The sequence below is a fragment of the Balaenoptera physalus genome (assembly GCF_965194825.1).
Source record: "Balaenoptera physalus genome assembly, chromosome: 17".
In the NCBI taxonomy this organism is placed as follows: domain Eukaryota; kingdom Metazoa; phylum Chordata; class Mammalia; order Artiodactyla; family Balaenopteridae; genus Balaenoptera; species Balaenoptera physalus.
The window spans coordinates 49,137,755-49,159,473 of NC_138895.1; the positions used below are offsets into that span (position 1 = coordinate 49,137,755).

The 21,719-nt window shown below is 38.2% G+C and overlaps 1 protein-coding gene across 11 annotated transcripts in view; it reads left to right on the plus strand.

Annotated features, from left to right (window-relative positions):
- VPS13B (vacuolar protein sorting 13 homolog B) overlaps positions 1–21,719 on the plus strand; it is a 763,196-nt gene that overhangs the window by 671,048 nt on the left and 70,429 nt on the right. For all 11 annotated transcript variants that reach the window (XM_082432674.1, XM_082432665.1, XM_082432664.1 and 8 more), the window contains one exon: positions 1,647–1,808. In XM_082432674.1, coding sequence (XP_082288800.1) covers positions 1,647–1,808 — 162 coding nt within the window. The remainder of the gene's footprint in view (positions 1–1,646; positions 1,809–21,719) is intronic.

Sequence of the window (21,719 nt, forward strand, 5' to 3'; positions counted from 1 at the left end):
GGCGTTGGAGCAGCTGAAAAGGGCTGGTGGAGCTGGGGTCTAGCAGGCAAACGGAGAATGGTTCAAGATGCAGCAGGGGCCAGATCAGGCAGGACACCTAAAACCCGCGGGCAGTCCAGTTTTGAAATCATAGCTCATGATTAAAAGCCACAGCAAAAAGTAATATGGTAGGCAGCAGATAATTATTGGTTATAACTGCTTCAGTCTCACTTAGCCAGAGACTCCTTTTATGATTCGTGTGGTTGTCAGGCAAGGTTCCACTCCATGAGAATAGAGAGGTTTGGTGAGAATAATTGGATGATAGAGCGAACACTTTAGGAAACCCTCAAGAGTATCTAGAAGAATGAGGTATTTCAGGGCCTCTTCACCGACTGCAGCTGTAGAGCTCTGCCTGCCCACTTCGGGGGCCTTCTGGATGATTAGGAAGGGATTGTACCTCCCAGGATAACTGTTCTCATGAGGTTCTAGATCAGGTCTTGGTCCAGGCTGGATTCCAGGTGTGTTCATCCGTAGACCCCTTGGCTTCAGGCCATGTAATCACTTAAATTTCTATGCTCATGAGTGGTATACCCCTTTTTACTCTCCCTCCCCTCAGTAAAATGGCAAATGACAGAGTGTGGCATTGTGACATTATTTAGATCCACAACCAGGAAATAGAAGCCAACTGGAGAAGCATCAGTTACATATTACCTCCCATTGTCTGCAGATTCATTGGCTAGTTAAGATATTTTTCTTGCGTTCTCAAGTTAACCATTTATTTAGCTATTCTTTTCATTTACCAAAGGTATGTTTATCATTTTTTAAGCCATAAGCTAACCAAAGTGATAAAAGAGTAAGCACAGAAATTCTCCATCACATTGCCAGTGCTTCGATATAACAGCAATCCATGGAGATACCATTAAGTTGAGAAGGAGGTACCAACACAGGAACGTATTACTAATTTGCTGAACCTTAGTAGATTAATGGAAGACATTTGCTGATTGATTATTAGCTGAAACAGACACCAACAACTGTTTTTCAACTAACATTTTTTGTCTTGAAAACTGCAGCTTGGCTTATACTGCCTCTGAAGTTGATCTGTTTTGTGTGTTCAGCCTCTTAACAATAGCGGGAAAGTTATGGTTTTATTTACATCTCTCCCTGAGCAGATTTACACACACACGTCCACCCTCCCCCTCAAGGGAACTGGGGATGTATTACCTAAATGATCCTTACTTTCTGTAGGGTACAAACTGTGGCTTTGGTAATTGGTCTTGATTGTCAAGTTTAGAAGGCCGGGAACATGGTAATTCTAGCCTGTGGTACTCTGCTCAAAAACGTGCGCTACCCAGTACAGCATTCTTTGTAGCATGTTAATTCATTTAAAAATGTTAAAAGTTTGAAGGATCTCATTGTTCTTTTACTCTTCTGTGTGTATGATTTATTTTGCAGGAATATAAATCAAAACATATTCTTGGAACATTTAAGATCTCTTTAAGGTATTTTTTGTGCTTATCCTGGAAGTATAGAATACTTTGTATACCAGAGCTAATGACAACAGATCTTTTAGTATTTCTGTGTTGTAACAATCGCCACTGGGCAGACAGCTGCCAAACATCTTGCAATTAATCTGATGCACATTGGCTTTCCTATTCTTTTTCTTTCAGAATAAATGCCCTGAGGTAGAGGAGTTGGTCTTCAGCCATTTTGTGATCTGTAATGACACACAGGAGACACTGCGGTTTGGCCAGGTGGATACTGATGAAAATATTCTGCTGGCCAGTCTCCATAGTCACCAGTACAGCTGGCGCTCTCACAAATCCCCACAGGTATTTGAGAAACAGCCTTACAAACACAGCAATTGTTAAGGTTGCGGATTCATTTCTTCTGCATTTGTGTGCCTGCGTCTGGTTATTTCCCTTCTTAAGTCTCCCACGGGGTCGCACAGTATGGCTACATCTGACAGAAACCCAGAAATGTTTAGAGGAGGGAGCACAGTGTACCCATGCTCCTCTTGGAGTGGACGTTCTCCTGTTCAGCGTAGGTGCTCTTGAGGGAGCCTGGTGTGGTGATTATGAGGTTGAACTCTAGAGCCAGAGTATACATCAGCTTGGATCCTGGCTCTGAATTACCTTGCTTTGCTTTCATGCTTCAGTTTTCTCATATGTAAATTGGGGATAATAATAGTACCTGTTTCATAGGGTCATGAGAACTAAATGAGTTAATATGTACAAGGCACTAAAATCGTGCTTGATATACTGTAAACATTGTATGTTGGGTATTATTTTTCATTTGTTTATTCAGATTCTTACTGTGTATATAGTCCGTGCCAGTCATGTCTTAGGCACTGGGAATTCAAAGGCAAAGTCTTAGTCCTTGCCCTCCAATGACAGCTCACTGTCTGTGACAAAATGAGCTCAATGACAGACTATGCCCAAGGGAGCACTGAGAAAAGACATACCAAAGGATGTCTGTTTTCCAAGTAGTATAATTCCATTTTCCTGTCACTTTAGATGGGAATAATTAGAGGGATGTGCCCTGCAGGGATAACTGAGGATGAATTAAATACAAAGATGTTGTCTTAAATGAGTAAAAGAAATCCTAGGAAGTACTCTCAAGAATAATGTATTTCTAAAACTCTGGGTAATAAGGAAACTACTGTCTGCTTATGATTAAAAGAAAGTCATTAGATTAGAGAGTTTTCCCATCTCGTCTGTAGACCAGCTTTAGAATATGTTACACACTCAGCTTTTTTTTTTTTTTTCAGTAGCTCGATTCTGATTTCTTACTTGGTTTTTCATCATATTGCCACACTATTAGTATAAAATTTGGAAAAGTAGATATAGTGCAGTTCTTCTTAAGTCTATTTATTTAATTCTGGTTATTCTAACAGGACATCAAGACATCATATCTCCTTTTTTAATAAAAGTTCTTAAAAAATGAGTACATATGAGTATGATATGATATTGCACTTGTATTTTTAGAATGAACGACATTCCCTTATTTTCTTTTTTTAAAAATTTATTTTATTTATTTATTTGTGGCTGCATTGGGTCTTCTTTGCTGCGTGTGGGCTTTCTCTAGTTGCGGCGAGCAGGGGCTACTCTTCATTGCGGTGCAGGGGCTTCCCACTGCTGTGGCTTCTCTTGTTGCGGAGCACGGGCTCTAGGCACGTGGGCTTCAGTAGTTGCGGCTCGCGGGCTCTAGAGCGCAGGCTCAGTAGTTGTGACGCACAGGCTTAGTTGCTCCACGGCATGTGGGATCTTCCCGGACCAGGGCTCGAACCCGTGTCCCCTGCATTGGCAGGCGGATTCTTAACCACTGCACCACCAGGAAAGCCCATGCCCTTATTTTCTAGTTCTCCTTTTGAGAAATGTCTGTGTAAGTGAGTTTTTAAGTCGTTTGGTTGTTTACCCCTTGTAACATCATTAAAGGATAATTGGTTGGTTGGTTGGTTCGTTTCAAAATTAAGTAATTATTTTTTTCTTATTAATTGCAAAAGTTAGAACATAGAGCAGATATATAAACCAAAAAAGGAAAAAGAAAAAGACCACCTATAATTCCAACCACCCAGAGGCAATCCATGTTGTATAGCCTTTTAGAGCTTCGAAAGTCTTCTATGATCATTGCATTCCCAGAAATGAACTAGTAGTGATGGGAAAGAAACCTCTGAGAAGGTGCAGTAATGTGTGATCGTATACTGTACCTGTAGCCACTTCACCCATTCATACACACACGCTGCAGGCCTTAGCCAATAAAAGGCAAAGCAGAGGAAGCTTAACTCCCTTCAAAGTCATTTTAAGCTGCATAGACTACCATGGCCCTCAGTGACCCTCAAGATTCCCTGGAGACTGGAGCCAGGATGGGAAGGGTGATCGTAAGAACAGCAGGCTCAGGGGTGTGGAGGAACAGTAGTCTTCATGTTATGGATGTATGGTTTCTAGATGGGAAGGACATAAACAGGAAAAAAGAATGGCTAACCACTGCCACACTATACCTTTCATATTTATACTCTTCTGCACTTGGGTCTTTTTGCATTTATTACTAGTCTTGTTTTCATAATATCCCTGTGTGATTTGTGTTTTTTGTTATGCATATTTTATAGATAAGGAGACAGATATGTTAAGCTAAGATGGTGGAAGAGTTGGGACTGAATCCCATGTCTTTTCACTCTCAATATAGTGTTATTTCCACAACATTGTCAAACTCTCCTAGGTTTTGGCAGCGTGATTTGTCTGTTAGAAGAGCCAAATGGTGAGGTTTTGCGAGGAGGGCTGAGAAATCACTGGTATAATACTCCACATTTAAAGCTAGACTAATATGGGATTCTTGGTACAAGTATGAACCCTTGCAAAGCTTTAAGAATCAAAAACAACAAGAACCTTTTAATGACAAACTGGAAACATAAGACAGGTATCTATTAAACTTTTTTTTCCTCTTTTTAATTTGTAACTGCATCTTCTGGATACAAATTTTAAGATGAGCTACAGTCATTATAATCTTTAGACTAAAACTTAGATCGTATTTGTGAAAGGTGTCTCTTTACTACAGCTACCTATGCTACGTAAAGAAGTGTGTTTTAGGACCCTCTGAAGCCAGAGAGGTCTAATGGGCCCAGAGGGTCTTCATGGAATTCCATACACCCACAATTGCAAATTCTGCTGTGTTCTAATGAGAGGTTACATCTGAGGATCAGAAAAGCTAACCACTTAGCTTCAAACTGCACCTGGAGGTAGTCATAGACTCACAAGTGAGCAAACTGTTCCTTTTTCCAGACTCCAGGTCATATCCTGCACTGCCCAGCAGGCTTGGTTTTAGGAACATTTGTGTCTGCATGTTTATGCTACCTTGGGTGTTAGTCAATTCATAGTCTCAGGGAGGATTTCTAAAGTTCAGAGAACTTAACTCCACTAAACAATGTAGCTTATATTGCAGAGATCAAGAAAGTGGCAATGACACCTGGAAAGGTTTCAAAGAGGTCAACATGTCTTAGAACCACACAGGAGGTTGCTAGCAACAGTAAGTCCCAACAGGATGGAAAAAAATACGGACACAACCAATTCCAGAAATCCAAAGCTGAAAAACCTTTTAGAATTGAAAAGTTATAAACTCTCCTTATAGTTTCTAACACATGCTCTGAGGCAGAATCACTTAAAATGCTGGATATCCCACAACAGTTGCTTGCCTAAGCAAACAAAGGAAGAACAAAACTTTTTCCTAGGGAATAACTGAACATATTCAGCTGCACAGTCATATATGCCACCACAAAGGGCCCTTAAATATTCCAGTTCAGTAGACTTCAGATCAGGTTGGACGAGAACAGTGACCGGCAAAGGACTGGTCTTCAGAGAAGTGCTTCACATTATATGAAGTTGAATCTGAGGACTGGATATGTGAGTTTATGGAATCTTTCCCCAGAATATGGGCAGTATATGCAGCTCAGAGTCAAGGGAAGCTTTGTTTAATTTAGCCAAACTGACTGTAGTGGCGCTTCCATCATAGTAGGACTTGTGTGTAGGCTGTTCAAGTTAACTTCCTTTTCTGGTTAAGAGAGAGCACTGTTAGGTAATTAAACTGCTTGAAATAGGAATGCCTCTATCTTGTATATAAGGAATTACATTTGCTTTTATCCTCAAAACATGCCCAATTTATAGATTATGCATTTTTTTTTTAGAATTCTTACTACAAATGACTTAATTTTAGTAATCAAACCATCAGTCAAGGTGAAAATGAGCTCTAGACAGAGCTATAGAAAGTAACAAAATATTGCTCCAAAATGGATATAGTAGGAAGTTTTATAAGCTTGTGAAAATGGCAGATATTTAAAAATGCGAAATGCAACAAGGTAAGAATCAGTTTGGAAGAGCAGCAGAGCATCTGGGAAATACTCATCAAAGTAATCAGATTTAGGGAAGAAAATGTAAATCAGACATTAGTTTCATCAGGCAGAGATTGGCCAACTTTTTTGTGTAGGGCCAGACAGTGAATATTTTAGGCTTTCAGGGCCTTAGAGCCTCTGTCAGAGCTATTCAACTCTGCACAAAAGCAGCCATAACAAATGAGTGTGACTATGTGCCATAAAATTTTAAAATAAATTTTAAAATTTATTTTAAATGAGTGTGACATAAATTTTAAAATTTTTGAATAAAATTTTATTTATAGACAATGAAATTTGAAGTTCAGTAATTTTCACACATCACATACTAGTATGCTTCTTTTGACTTTTTTCAACCATCTGAAAATGTACAAAACACTCTTAGCTCACAGGCTATACAAAAATAGGTGGTGCACCACATTTGGTCCACAAGCCATGCCTGATTTGCCAACCCCTGCTCTCAGGTCTCTCAGTGGACAAAATTCAGGAGACTAAATGTTTGATATAAAATTGTCTTTGTTCTGATCTAAATGGGATTCCCATCACTTGAAAACTTGGTAGCATTTTTCAGAAATTATGAAATGACAGGTAATAGTTTAAATCTAACACTTATAAAATCAACCTGTGCTTACCACATAACAGTAAAATATTTGTATCGTTCTTGTTCTCAGCCCATATAGACAGGAAGTTCCGCAGTCCTCTTTTTTTGGATGTAAAAATATTTAAAAGTGAGATCTGATCATTTTTCCTCCTGCCTAAAGGAAAAGTGATGGTTTTTTGAGTATCTACCTATGTTAGGGAAATTCCAGCCAGTTGTCAATTTTATTAACTAGACTGTCATTTCTCACTCAGTCACCACTCTTTCCATATCCATTTATATAGTGCATGTGCACACATATACCTAGAGAATGAGCACATTTCTTGTTGCTACAGTCACAAGTTAAAAAATTTAAAAGTAGACTTAGGGAGGCAGGTAAATATTCTGTGTTGTCAAAACTGTTCGAACCGATAAATTTGTCAAGTGTTCGCCTCTGCTATTATATGGCACACAGCATATCAGAGTTTGCTTAGAAAGGGCAAATGAAAAGACACTCTTACACACTGAAGGTGCAGATGGAATTGATACTTCCTTTCTAGAAAGCAATTTGATAAGAAGCATTATAGCTATTAAAATGGTCATAACCTTTGACCCAGTAAATCTCCTACTAGTAATCTACTCTCAGGAAACAATCCAAATTAAAACAAAGGTTTATACACAAAAATGTTTATTATCATTTGACTTATACCATCAAAAATCTAAAATCAAAATGTTCACTTTTAAAGAAATAGGTACGTAAAATCTGGCGTATCTATGAGATGAACTTTTATGGGACCTTTAAATTTTTACATAGGAAGGTGAAATGCTACCATATCATATCAGTCAGAAAAGCAGAACATAAAATTCTACACATATAATATGATCTTAATAATATAAGAACAAATGCACAGAAAAATACTGGAAAATATGTCAAAATACTGGCAGATATGTCAGAATGTTACCAGTGGTTGCCTCTGAATGGTGTATTTTTTTAAGGTGGTATTTTTCCAATGTATTACATTTTTATATACTTCTCAACTTTTTAAAATAAAGGATATAGATTATTAAATCAGAGAGAAGTTAAGTAAAAATCCTGAAAATATTTATATATACACTAAAAGACAGGAATTTCAAATGCTAATTAGAACATTGGCAAGTGTAATGACATTGTTGGCCAAAAAGTTCGTTCGGGTTTTTCATAGCATGTCATGGAAAAACCCGAACGAACTTTTTGGCCAACCCAATATATCAAGAATGGTTATTTTTAATGTTTCTCTTATGAACTATTGCAATAGTTTTTCTCAATTATTCTCTTAGTTACATCTTTGCCCCACTTCAATATACCTTGCAGACTACAACTCGAGTCATTTTCCTAAATGTTTTGATACTTTCCTGTCCAAAAATATTTACAGCCTCCATCATCATCTATTAAATATACCCAAATTATCTGGCATCCAAGGCCTGCCTCAGTCTATTCACAAACCCTCCTCTCTGCCATTATTTCTGTCTAGCTGCTTATTTGGTCTCCTTCCCTCCCATTCATTTTTAATCAATAAATGATCATTTCTTGTGACCTATTGTGTGTAATTAAATATGTACATTTTTCTAAGAAACTTACTGTCTGATGAGGGAGTCAGAAAAGTAAACAAATTATTATCGACATGATCTATATCTATGAGGATATTGTAGCAGTAGTTCCAGACAGGGAGAAATGATGGGTAACTGAATTAAAACACTAGCCATAGGGAAGAAGAGCAAGAGGACCAGGAAGTACAATCAACTGCATCTGAATATGGACAAGGTCTTAATGAGAACTCAAAGAAAATGTTTCCTAACATGAGGAGGGTAATCTGCTAAGGCTTCCTAGTGGAAGGCATGTTTGTACTGAATTTTCATGTTTAAATAAGTGTTAGGTCAGGGAAAGGCAGTGGGGAAGCGGTTCCAGGTAGAGGAACCAACATGTGTGAAGGCCACAAAGGCATGAAACAACATGGCATGGTAGGACTTGACTAATTTGGCTACAGTGTAGAGTACATGTGTGGAATTGCAAGACAGTAAAGTAGATGAAGGCCATGAGGGCCCTTGTATGCTGTGCACATGAGCAGAACCAGGGAGACAGACAGGCAGGCAGCATGCCATGTTCAAGGGAATTCAGGTTTTGTTCAGAATAAACTCAGGCATAAATTTGCATGCCATGCTGAAGAGATGTGTGCTAGGAAACTGGCTCTTTGGTGGTGATGGGAATACCCTGATTTGCAGGGTTGGACGATTATCATGGTGTAAGTACTCCTACCATAGCTGATTTCAAGCTACCAATGATTTAACAACCAGCTCATGAGATTCCTGAATATTTAGCAGTACTTTTTCACAAACAAGTATGAGCCAGCTCCAACACACCACTGTTTGGAGGAGTTATGTTCTGAAGAGCCTGGCTGTCCATTTTGAGGAGATATACCTAAATGTGATGGGCAGCTTTTGGCTGCTGAAGGATTTTAAGTCGTCACAGGATCACAGTTGCATTTTGGAAAGATTGCTGTCATGTAGTTGAGAAGACAGTCTAGAGGAGGCTGAGAATACATGCAGAGGGTTGGATGGGCACCACTGTATAGTGTATAGTCCAGGAGTGAGAGAGATTATAGTAACTGAGCCAAGACAGAGTAGAAGTCAGAGATTGGTGAAAATGCCTAACAGACTGATCTTTCTGTGAATAACAGCTATAAATTGTGAGCAAAATACAAAACAGCTACCTCTGGAGACGAACAAAGGCAGGCAGATTTTGAAGGTGAATAGAATCTTCGAGCAAGTAATCTGCACAGAACGATTTACCCATTTTTTGTTGGCTTTGCTTTGAGGGCAAACACAGTTGTAGCAGTGCAGGAGTGGCCCACTGTCTTTCTGGCCCAAGGTAACAGGTGAAAGAGCTCAGGCAACCAAGGCTGCTAGAGAGTGAGGAGAAAATCTTGGAAAATGGAATGCCAGAGAATGGGAAAATAATATGTTGAAATTTGGCCCACCTGTCTGCTTACTACTGAACCACACATGCATGGGGCAGACTGAAAGCAGATTGTACCCAAGCCTTAAAGAACTGAATTAATCTGCACTGCCGCTCACCCAGGTGTAAGAGTTTTAGTTTGACTCTAAACAAATTAATTACCTGTTAAAAATATTAACACTCTGGAGGGATTATAAGAGAATCCAGAGTGTCCACAACATAGCATCATTTACAGTGTCCACAATATGACCCCAAATTACTTGACAGATCTCAAGAATCTCAAAAAAAAAAAAAAGTTACTTAATTTCAAGGGAAAGATAATTAACAGATTCCAACACCAAGGTGACCCAGAGGTTGGAATTATCAGGCATATATTGTACTTTAAAGCAACTATGGCAACAGTAAAGAGATTTTACGGGTATAATTAATTCCTAAATTAGTTGATTTTTTTAACATTTTTTCAATTGAAGTATAGTTGATTTACAATATAATATTAGTTTCAGGTATACAACATAGTGATTCAAAATTTTTATAGATTGTACTCCATTTAAAGTTATTATAAAATATTAACTATATTCCCTGTGCTGTACAATATATCCTTGTTGTTTATTTATTTTATACATAGTAGTTTGTACTTCTTAATCCCCTACCCCTATCTTGCCCCTTCCCCCTTCTCTTCTCCCACTGGTAACCACTATTTCTCTATATCTGTTAGTTGTCTTTTAGTTTATCAAAACAGAGGTGATTCTAGGTGGGCTAATTTAATCAGGTAAAAGCACTAAAAGAGAGACTGGACCCTTTTGTGAGGAGAGAGAGAGATACATACATTCCTCCTGGCCTTGAAGAAGCAAATTACCATGTTGCAGCTGCCTATGAAGAGGGCCATGGGGCAGGGAGCTGCGGGAAGCCACCAGCACCTGCAGGTGGCTCCCAGTGCTGGTCATTAAAAAGTCAAAGCCCACATCATATAGAGACCGGGGAATAAATTCTGCCAACAACCTGAGTGAGCTTGGAAGCAGATTCTTCCCAAGTCAAACCTCTAAATAAGAATGCAGCCCAGCTGACACCTCAGTTGCAATCTTGTGAGACCATAAGCAGCTAAGCTATGCTTGGACTCCTGACCCACAGACACTGTGAGATAATAAATGTGAGTTGTTTTAAGCTGCCAAATTTGTGGTAATTTTTTACTCAGCAGTAAAAATACAACATGACACAAGAAAAAAGTCAGTAAACTTGAAGATGGATCAGTAGAAATCATCAAATCTGAAGAAGAGAGGAAAAAAAAGATTCAAACAAAATGAATAGAACTGCAGGGACCTGTAGGACAATTTCAGAAGATCTAATATATGAGTAATTGTAATCAGAGACTGAGAGGAGAGAGAGAGAATGGGGCTCCCAAAATTAAAGAAATAATCTCAGCAAACTTCCCAAACTTTGTGAAAGACAGAAATTTACAGACCCAAGAAGCTCAGGAAAAACTCCAAACAGGTGTTTCAAAGAAATTCACACCCAGGCACATCATAGTGAAACTACTAAATACCAAAGATAAAGAGAAAACCTTGAAGCAGCCAGAGTTAAACTCTAGGGGAGACAACAATTCAGATAACTACTGACTTTTCTTTATATATAGTGGAAGCTAATAGACAGTGGAACAAAATCTTTAACGTGCTAAGAGAAGGTTTATTAGGGAGAGATCCATTTGGAAGATATTTTGGAGGTTATAATCACCAGAATTTGGTAATTGACCATGGAAGAGAAGGGCCTGGATCGACTCCAAGGTTTCAGACTTAAGGGACAGGTTGGTGGTGGTGTACTTGGCCACAACAGGGAACTGAGTAGGAGGACAATGTTTTCCATACAGAGAATGGGGCAGATGTGAGAGCACAGCACAGTGTCCCTAAAGTCCATTTTGGACACATTTGAGTTTTAGGTTACTTTGGAGGCAGGAAGGATGATATATTAGAAACAGCACAGATTTGAAGCTGTAAATACCTGGATTTCACTCCTAAGGTTTTTTAGCTGTGTAAAATTGGACAGTGTCATAATTCCTTGGAGCTACAGCTTCCTCTTCTGCAAAATTAAGAAGTTATTGTGAATATCCCATGAAATTACATTTATAAGGTGCCTACTAAAGAACTCAGCTCTGTGTATCCAAAGGTGCCTTTCCTTTCCTTTCCTTTCTCTTTTCTAACCAGACCTCCAAGTGGCCATGTTGAATAGGCAAATTGAATGTAATGGTCTGGAGCTCAGAAGAATAGTCTGGGCTAGAGGTAAAGATTTGGCCTCTCATCAATGCCTAGGTAGCAGTGGGAATAGGCACGAATGCCCAAGGAAAGAGTGCTAAGATCAGAGGACGTTATTAGTTAGCTCTTGCTGTAGAAAAATGTACAGTGGTGGTACAGGCGTAGGATAACTATTATAGATACTTCCATTCATAGGAGGAGAAAATGGGAGACACATGGGAGTTACTGATCCATAGAAATTCTGAAATCCAAACAGGTAAATGTTGGAAGTTTCTTAATCAGTAATCATTCATACTGCTGCTTGGGAATAATTTTCCATGGCTCCTGGCTTTGGACTTTTGGCTCAAACCTCTATGTCATCCATCCTTTTCCATGGAAAGTATCCTTTGTTTGCTCTTCATAATTTTCTCAGCCTGCTTTCTACCAGTTGAATTATGAAAGTTTAAAGGCCCCTTTACATTTTGTACTGTCTTTGTCTCTCTCATTCTAAGTTGGCAGTGTTTCTGCCAGTATAATTCTTTAAAGAACACTGTAGGTCTCTTGTTAATCTTACTGTGGTTCAGCACTGTGGACAAAATCACACCCACATCTCTTCAAGACAGTTCCTTCTCTGCTTTGGGATTCTGCCCACACTGCTGGGGGACATCACCCTTAAGTGTTTCAGAAGCCCTACTGTTTGAATAGTTCATTGAGACACCAATTTAGATCTTTCTGAGATCGTAACAGAGGATTTTACAACCACATCCTTAGCTTCATTCCCTAGACCCAGCTTTCCTGGCTGTGTCCTGGATTTGATCTTTGCCTGGAAGCTCTTGCTTGATTTTTAACATCATTTCCATCTGGAAGGCTATACATTTTCAAAACTAGCAAGTCCTGGCTCCTGTTTATCTAACAGTTCTTCCTTATGCGTGCATCGTTCCTCTTGGACTTTATTTAATATAAGCAGCAGATAAAAGCCAGGAGACACTTGAACACTGCCTGGAAATCTCCTTAGCTAGATCACATGGTTTATTAGGCACATTTTCTGCTTTCCATGTTACTGCAGGTTATGGTGTTGCTGAACTCTCTGCCACTGCATGACAAGAAACCCCTTTCCTCCAGCTTCCAGTAACATTTTCCTCACTTCCTCACTGGCAGCCTCCTCTAAGGCCATCAAGTTTCAATTAATAGTATCTTTGAAGCACCTTAGATATTCACTAATACTCTCAAGTCTTTCTGGTTTTTGAGCACAGCCCTGCTCCAATGCCCCATTCCCCCCCCCCCATTTTAGGCTTTTGTTACAGTAACACCCCACTTGCAGGTACCACACTCTGTATTAGTTACATATTGCTGTTTAACAAATTACCCCACAACTTGAGTAAATAAAACAACAAACATTTATTATCTCGATTTCATTAGCCAAGAACTTCGGGAGCGGTTTACCTGAGTGGTTCTAGCTCAGAGTCTCTGATAAGGCTGTAGTCAAGACATTAGCTGGAAGTGCAATCATCTAAAGGCTTGACCGGGCTGGAGGATCCATTTCCAAAATGGCTCCCTCCTATGGCTCTTGGCAGGAGGCCTCAGCTCCTTGCTACAAGGATCTCTCCAAGGAGTCGCTTGAGTACTCTCAAGACATAGCAGCTGGCTTCCCCCAGATCAAGTTATCCAAGACAGAACAAGACAAAAGCCAGTGTCTTTTATGACCTAGGCTCAGAAGTCATTAGTAATCATTTCTGTAATATCCTAGTGGTTGTCCAGATCAGCCCTGTTCATTGTGGGAGGGGACCACACAAAGGCACAGATAAAAGGAGACATGGATCATTGGGGCTGTCTTGGGGCTGAGCTGCCATCAGGATTTAAACCCCATAGAATTTAGGGGTTAGGCTGAGGAATGGGATCCATTGAAGAGGAATAAGGGGAAGACAGAAAACCAAGACATGGCAGGAAAACTGGACATAATCGTGTTCTAAGAGCCAAGGAGACTATCTAGAAAGAATTATCAGTGTCATATGCCATAAGGAGATTGAGTGAAGCAAGAACTGGGGAGACCATTGTATTGGGCAATTGGGAGGTCACTGATAGCTCAAGGAAAGCATTTTCAGTGGCAAGATAGGGATAGAAATCAGATAGAGTGGGTTGAAAAATGAATGGGAGGTGAGGAAATAGGGAGAATGAGCATGAATTTTTTTTTTTTTAATCTTGATTGGGTGTTAGCTAGAGAAAGCTGCAGGGTCAAGCAAGGATTTTAAATTAAAGTACCTTAGGCATGTTCATATATGAGCAGAAATAAATAGCAGATAGGTTGGTGATGCAGAAGAGAGGAAGAATGATTAACGGCATCAGGTCCCAGAAGGGGAGAAGAAGGCATCCAGATCACAAGTAGAAGGATTGACCCTGGATGGAACGAGGTTTATACCAGATATCTATTGCTGCTTAACAAACCACCGTAAAACTTTAGTGGCCTTAAAAAATTTATTAGCTCATGAGTGTGTTGGTCAGAAATCTAGGTGCACTTAGTCAAGAGGTTCTTCTGCTGATCTCAGCTGGGCTCACTCATGAGGCTGCAGTCACCCGGTAGGCCAGCTGGGGCTGGGTGGTCCAAGACTGCCCCACCTACATATTTGGTACTTGGCAGACCACTGGCCAGGGTTCTCTTCCATGTGATCCTTCCAGCAGGCTAGCCTAGTTGGGAGAACGAGAGCAAAGACTGCAAAACCTGTTGAGCCTAAGCTCAGGACTCTCACAGTGTCTGCTGCCACATTCTACTAGGCGGAGCACGTCACAAGGTGAGGCCAGATGCAAAGGATAAGGAACAAGATTTTAACCTCTTGGGAGTTGCTAAGAGAATTTGTGGCCATTTTTAACTTACCACAGAAGCCTCCTCCTGCTTTGAGACGAGAGAGAGTGAGGATGAGTGTGAATGTAGATGTGGTTGTAGTGGGTATTTGCTGAAAGTAAAAAGAGGGAAAAAAAGTAGGAGGCTTTTCACTCTAGGGAGGGTCGGGGGCGGGGCGGGATGAATCTGTAGAGAGAGGAGAGGACCTTGTGTACTGAGGAGTTTCTGTCTCCACACTAAACATGTTAGGAAGCTATGGCTGTGTTTTAAACATGAGCAAAACTCGATTATATTTGAACTATGAAATGATCACTTTTGCTGCGTTTGACCTGTAGGTGTGATGAAATGAGCAATATATACTAACAGACCTCTTTATATTGAACTGTATCAGCATTCCTGGAATAAATACCTGAACACAGCATTTATTCTTTAAACATACTCCTAGATTTTATTTAGAAGTATTCCACTTAATATTTTTGCATTCATGTTCATTCATTAGTCTATAGCGTTTTTTTGTTTGTTCGTTGGCCTGTTTGGGGGATCTTTTGTTCTTTTTTTGTCTCAGGATTATGCTAGTTTTGTAAAATAAAATAAAATTTTCTGCTAACCAACAGTGTAAAAAAAAAAAAAAGGAGGCTTTTAAAAAAGTCATTTTCCATTAGAGAAATGCAAATCAAAACTACAATGAGGTACCACCTCACACCGGTCAGAATGGCCATCATCAAAAAATCTACAAACAATAAATGCTGGAGAGGGTATGGAGAAAAGGGAACCCTCTTGCACTGTTGGTGGGAATGTAAATTGATACAGCCACTATGGAGAACAGTATGGAGGTTCCTTAAAAGACTAAAAATAGAACTACCATATGACCCAGCAATCCCACTACTGGGCATATACCCTGAGAAAACCATAATTCAAAAAGAGTCATGTACCACAATGTTCACTGCAGCTCTATTTACAATAGCCAGGACATGGAAGCAACCTAAGTGTCCATCGACAGATGAATGGATAAAGAAGATGTGGCACATATATTCAATGGAATATTACTCAGCCATAAAAAGAAACTAAATTGAGTTATTTATAGTGAGGTGGATGGACCTAGAGTCTGTCATACAGAGTGAAGTAAGTCAGAAAGAGAAAAACAAATACCGTATGCTAACACATATATATGGAATCTAAAAAAAAAAAAAAGGTTCTGAAGAACCTAGGGGCAGGACAGGAATAAAGACACAGACGTAGAGAATGGCCTTGAGAACCCGGCAGCCACATAGCACAGGGAGATCAGCTTGGCGCTCTGTGTCCACTTAGAGGGGTGGGATAGGGAGGGTAGGAGGGAGACACAAGAGGGAGGAGACAATGGGGCGATATGTATATGTATAGCTGATTCACTTTGTTATACAGCAGAAACTAACACACTATTGTAAAGCAATTATACTCCAATAAAGATGTTAAAAAAATACAGAAATAAAAAAGTGATTTTCCACAATATCTAATCCTGTATCTTGCTCATAACTGGCGTTTGATAAGTGTTCACTGAATAAATAAATGTTGAGATTTCTCATAACATCTGACATTTCTCAAGAACATAGATTTAAAAGCTTATTTTCACAATATGAACATTGTAAACAGCATTCTTTGCATCATATTGGATGCTTTTATGTGTATTATATAGACACGCAAAAAGGGATCCTCTGATCTCAAAATGTATGCTTTTGTATGCTGTCAGTGCAGTTGGACTTGTAATTAGGAGTAGCTCCTGGTCTCCCCCACCTCTACCCCTTTGGCCTCCCAGTGGCCTCTGATGAAAACTATTATAAAATAGGAAAATGCTACAGGAGGGAACTAGCAGTGTACTTCAAAGGAGACCAAATTTCAGGTCCACATGCATGTCCAACTCTTCCTACTTGTGTTTAACTCTGAAGAAGTTTTATTGTTTATCATAAACTAAAAGTACATCGTACAATTATGAAATATTATTGATTTAAAGTAGACATTATTTCAAGTTAAGTTTGCCTTATATTGTCTCTTTCTCTAATCATGGAAATAGACTCCCAGGAACTACAGTAACACCCTTACTGTTGTGTAGGGCACAGCTGTCCGCAACTAGCAGTTCCATTTAGGGAGGAAGGATTGTATGCCTTTGCTCCCCAGTGGCAGTAACAAGCTTCTTTTTATTGTTGCTGACATTAAGATAGCTAAAATCAACAGTGAGGTAAACACTCCTTGGGACCATCTGGCAAGGACTTTAATCCAAAATATTCTGTAAACACTGACTCCATTTAAGTACCCAAGGCCTACTATCCAGTCACCATAAACTGCATTTTTATTTTAGTTCTAAGCAGTCATTGAGACAGCAAAATAGTAGACTGTAGACTCGGTCTCTTCACCTTTCTCTCAAAATATTTTCAGTTTCCTGAGAGATTCCAGGACACTTACATTCTCTGAGGAAGGTTATTGTGCCTTGTTGAAGTCACCAGTAAATGGGGCCCTAACAGTTTTGGTCATTAAGTATCTAGTGGATAGAGATATTTGGAATGTCTTCATTTACTGTTGGGAAATACACTTACTCCATTTAAATGAGAGGCAGAAGTTTGGGATTGAGTTTTCCTTTTCCTGTATGTTTCAAAGTTTCTTTGTAAAAATGGTTTGCAGTATGACCTAGTTAAGACTTTTAAAGTCGTAAAGAAATGGCAAAGATAGGATTGTGATAGGGCACTTTATCCAGTCCCAGGGCTGATTTCTGGGGTTTTCTACAAGCCTGCATGAAAGGGCACAACTGGGGATTATTTCAACTGTGAAGCACCCGGAGGAATGACTGCTGGTGCTGCTAATGGTCTCTCTGTCCCTTCTCGGGCAATAAATTTTAGATATTGAAATATAGCTTTGGAGAAAAATGCAACTGAGGATTCCTTAAGCTTTTTACAAGACACTCAAAGGCTTTTCACAAGCTAGTGCTCTGCAAATGTGAATTCTTGATGTCTAAACATAAAGGTCCTTGACTGAACTAATTTTAAATGTGAATTTTAATACAGAGTGCTTGGAGAAAGGGAGTGCAGCTGGACCATTAAAGCATGGTATTTTGCCATTTTTAAGTAATGGGAAATACTGATTAAGAATGTTACAAAGATTTCAGCGTACAGAATGTGATTGTGTTTAATCATAACCTGTTACCACAAGTCTGTGTAACAAAAGCATTAACTCTATTAAAGACAATGGCATACCTATTATACTGTGGCACTTTTTAATTCTTTCCATGCTGAACAGGATATTGAAGAGCTTATTATCTAAAGGTCAGAATAATGCCCAAGACATGGCCAAGCCCAATGAGTGTCAGATGCATGGAATGTTGGATGACTTCATAGTTATGAAATTATTTCATTTCTCATGATAATTCCTGACTTGCCAAGTTAGTGAATTTTAAGAACTCTGAGAGCAGATTTTAAGATAAATGTGAAATAATCCATACTTTTGGAGTCAGGGACTTCCCTTCAGGCATTAGTTCATATTTGACTTGCTTGACTTACACTTGGGGATAAAATGAGTTAGGACAAGGTCTTAGATACCACATTCCCTTACTGGGAAAGAAAACCAACTTGCACAACTTTGGCTGGCTCATGTTTCTTGTTATACAGGCACTAAGAAGCAGCGGTTGCCATGAAATACTTTATTTAACCTTTATGAAAATGTTTTCTTAGTATGGCAAGGCAGTTTAGTTAAATGAAAATAAATAACTGTAAAAATTTTGGATTTCTTTTATATCCATCTGTTGACTTTTTTTTTCTAATGAAAAATTAGGGATAACAATTATAATTGTCTAAATGGCCATGATGACTAAAAATAAATTACAGATTGCATAGAACTACTTGATCTTCTCTTAGGACACATGTTGGCAATGTCTTCTATTTTACATTCAACTAAATTTTGCTAAATGATGAATGAACATTTTAAAAGAAAACTTAAAAGAACAATTTAAAAGAAATTTTTTATTCAAACTTTGGTTAGGTTTCTCTATGGTTTATATTTGTATTTAGTCAAAATTGATTTTCAGACAAACAAAAGCTGACAATTTGGCTCACAAACTCAGAACATTTATCCAGGTCTGAATGACTATCAAACAGTATCTCCAGTTTCTTATCTTATTGGCTTCCATTTCTCAGCTTACCTACAGTATCCTTTATTATTTCCATCCAGCATACCCTTATCTCTTCCACTGAAGAGTTGGGTCTAACCAAGAGCATACTATCATTCTGTCAAGAGAGAGTGTCTACACAGCACCCAAATCTCCGGGCTGTTAGTGCCACTCAATTAAGCAGTTAATGTTTGTATTTATTTTATCTAATTATTTAAAAAGAAAATGTGAATTATTTCATATTTTATAGACAGACTATCCTCTTCTGTACACACTCATAAGCATACATATCAAACTTCTCTGAATTTTTACTTTTCAACCTCTTATGGTAACATTAAGGATGAACAGCCTCAAAGATTATCACACAGTTTTGGACTTAAGGCAGCTATTAGTGTCACAGCTCATGTTTTATCAGTCATATATCATTTAAATATAGGGAAGCCCATACCCTTTAGAAACATGAAAACAATAGATATGTGTAATGTTGAAATTACCTTTTTTTTTTTTACTGTGTGCATTTATATCTGATTTCATGATTAATATGTCCCAAAAAGTTATGCATAAAATAATATTTTAACATATGAGAGAATTTGCTTATTAAATCTTTTTGCAAAAAAAAAAATTGTGAGGTTGTGAGGTAAATTATTTTTCCCTAATTTAGATAATTTCAATTTAGGTAACTTTATAGCAAAGAATACCCATTAAGCATCCTATTGTCTTGTAGATAATGTATAAATTAAAAGTGCCATACTCTTCACCCTACTTTTTCTTCTTTTTTTAACTTATTTTTTCTCTTAAGTATGTAAATGTTCGTAATAGATTGAACAGAGACTAATGTCTGAACAATGAAAAACCATAAATAAATTCTGGAATACAGATTGTAGTTAGTTATGAGAAATCTTTTTTAATTTTTAAAAAGTTTCTATGACTTGATTATAGATACACTGAAACATTGATTAAGCCTTAATGTTTGCTAGATGTGGGCCATTTGACATCCTATTTACTCATGGAAATTCAAATGATTTATCATAAACTGTATGATGAAGTGACACATACTGTTTTAAAACCATGAAGATGAATAGATATATGAATAGCATTTCTTTCTTTATAATAATTTTATACGTCATTTTTCTTTCATACCTATGACATTTTCTCTCATATTTCTTCATCTATTTGTCTTTTTGCTCTGCACAATTATAAAGATTTTCAAGTTTTCCTTCCATATTAATTATTCATACTTGCTCTACTTGCATCAGTGTAGATTGTTATTCTGCAAATGCATTCTTTGTTTCCTTGCATTTATTTCTTATCTAATTTCCTTTTCATATCATCTAGTTTTTTTAACTTCAGGCTGTTTTCTATTTATACTAGACTCTTCTTTCCTCTCAGTATTTTCCTACAGTTTTATAGAAATCATGTATTTTTGCATACTTTAGAGAAAACCTAAACCTTTCCTGATTTCTTTCCCCTGAATTCTGCAACTGGGTATTTATATTAACTAGTCTCTTCCCCTTATTTTCTAAGATGATATGCTTTTCCCTTTGTTTCGCAGTATCTTTTCATAGTTCTCATGGCTTGTTTTCATGTCACTTTTGCTATTTATTAATGTTTGTATCATATGAATTGCCCTTGGTTATACTATATTATCATTTGAGGAATGGTGGGATTTTTATTCTCATATCTCCAGCTTCAGGGCCAGATAATAAAGTCAGTTCCTATTCCACTTCCCATTTTTCAGCTGGCATTTCCTAATATTCTCAACTATACAAAGGTGAAAGCTTCTACATCCTCCCATGCTTCTCTGTTATCCTGAAATGTCAAAAGTCATAAAAAGCTAGTTTCCCTCATTCACAACTACTGGGTTTTTTTTGTTTATTTTTTTCCTGACTCTTCTTCATCTATGTTTGTCTTGTGATGACCATTCATAAAATACAGTGGTAAAATAAATAAATAAATAAATAATTTACTATTTAAGACTAGATATAGAAAGACCAGGGAGTTAGTTAATAGCATTATTTCAAACAGCCCAACAACTATCAGTTACTGTGTTTCAGTGCCTTTAATGCTTCAATCCCTGGTGTTTATTGATGATGGATGCTCTGAGGGTAAGTAGCAGTTCCTGACCTAAGAGTTCACTGCCTCTTCATCCTCCCTTTCTGTACCACTCTCTCTCAGGCAGGTCCTCTCCCTAACTCTCAACTCTCCTCCATCCCCAAGAATCTGCACACATGCCTCTTGGCTGCCTGAGAGCAAGATCTGACCTCCTGAAACAATGATTTTTTGTTCGAGTGTGCCTCTTTCTTTTCCAGGATCAAAATTCAATGGTTCCATTTGGGTTATGGTCAAAGCTGTTAGAGGAAAGTAAGCTGATGAGTTCATAATACAAAGTTAATTTTCCAAATTACATTGACAAGTTGTTTGCACAAAGGTTTGAAGCCATAGTTTGCTACTTTTATGACTTGTCTTGGTTGTAATGCAATCAATGTGGTTTTCAGACATCAATTTTGTACAGAAAGAACCACTCCAAGTTAGGTTGTCACCTGCTTTTGTTTATCAGAAGTAACAGTCCTGTATATCTTTTATTCTATTTCAATATGTCTTTTTTTCATGTTATTTCTTTGGGTAAGTAAAATATGTCAATCTCTGGTCAATCTTTTAATTTCCCCAAGCATAATACCTCTGGAGTCCTACAACAATTTTTTCCTTCCTCTCATGAATTTTTGCACTATACTTTTTCTGGTGAAATATCTCTCCCACTATATTGTGAGAATTTTCGGTGTGTGTGTCTCATTTGTCTTTATCTCCACCATGTATAGTACAGTTAGTTGGCTTATGGTGAACATTTAATAGATGTAGATCCTAAGAATATTTGCTAAATTGGAAAGAAAAAAAAACTATTGCCCTAGGGTGAAAAACCCTCAAATTATTATATTAAACTGCTCCAAGAATCAAGTGAGTAAGTATACAGCAAGCCAGACCCTGTGTGAGGAGCCAGTGGTGGAGACCTCAGAGATGAACTGAGGCCCATGTCACCCTTTTAGCAAAGTGCCAACAGAGCAAATGGCAAAGCTGACTAGGACAAATGGGGAAACTTCATGCAGGAAGCTGA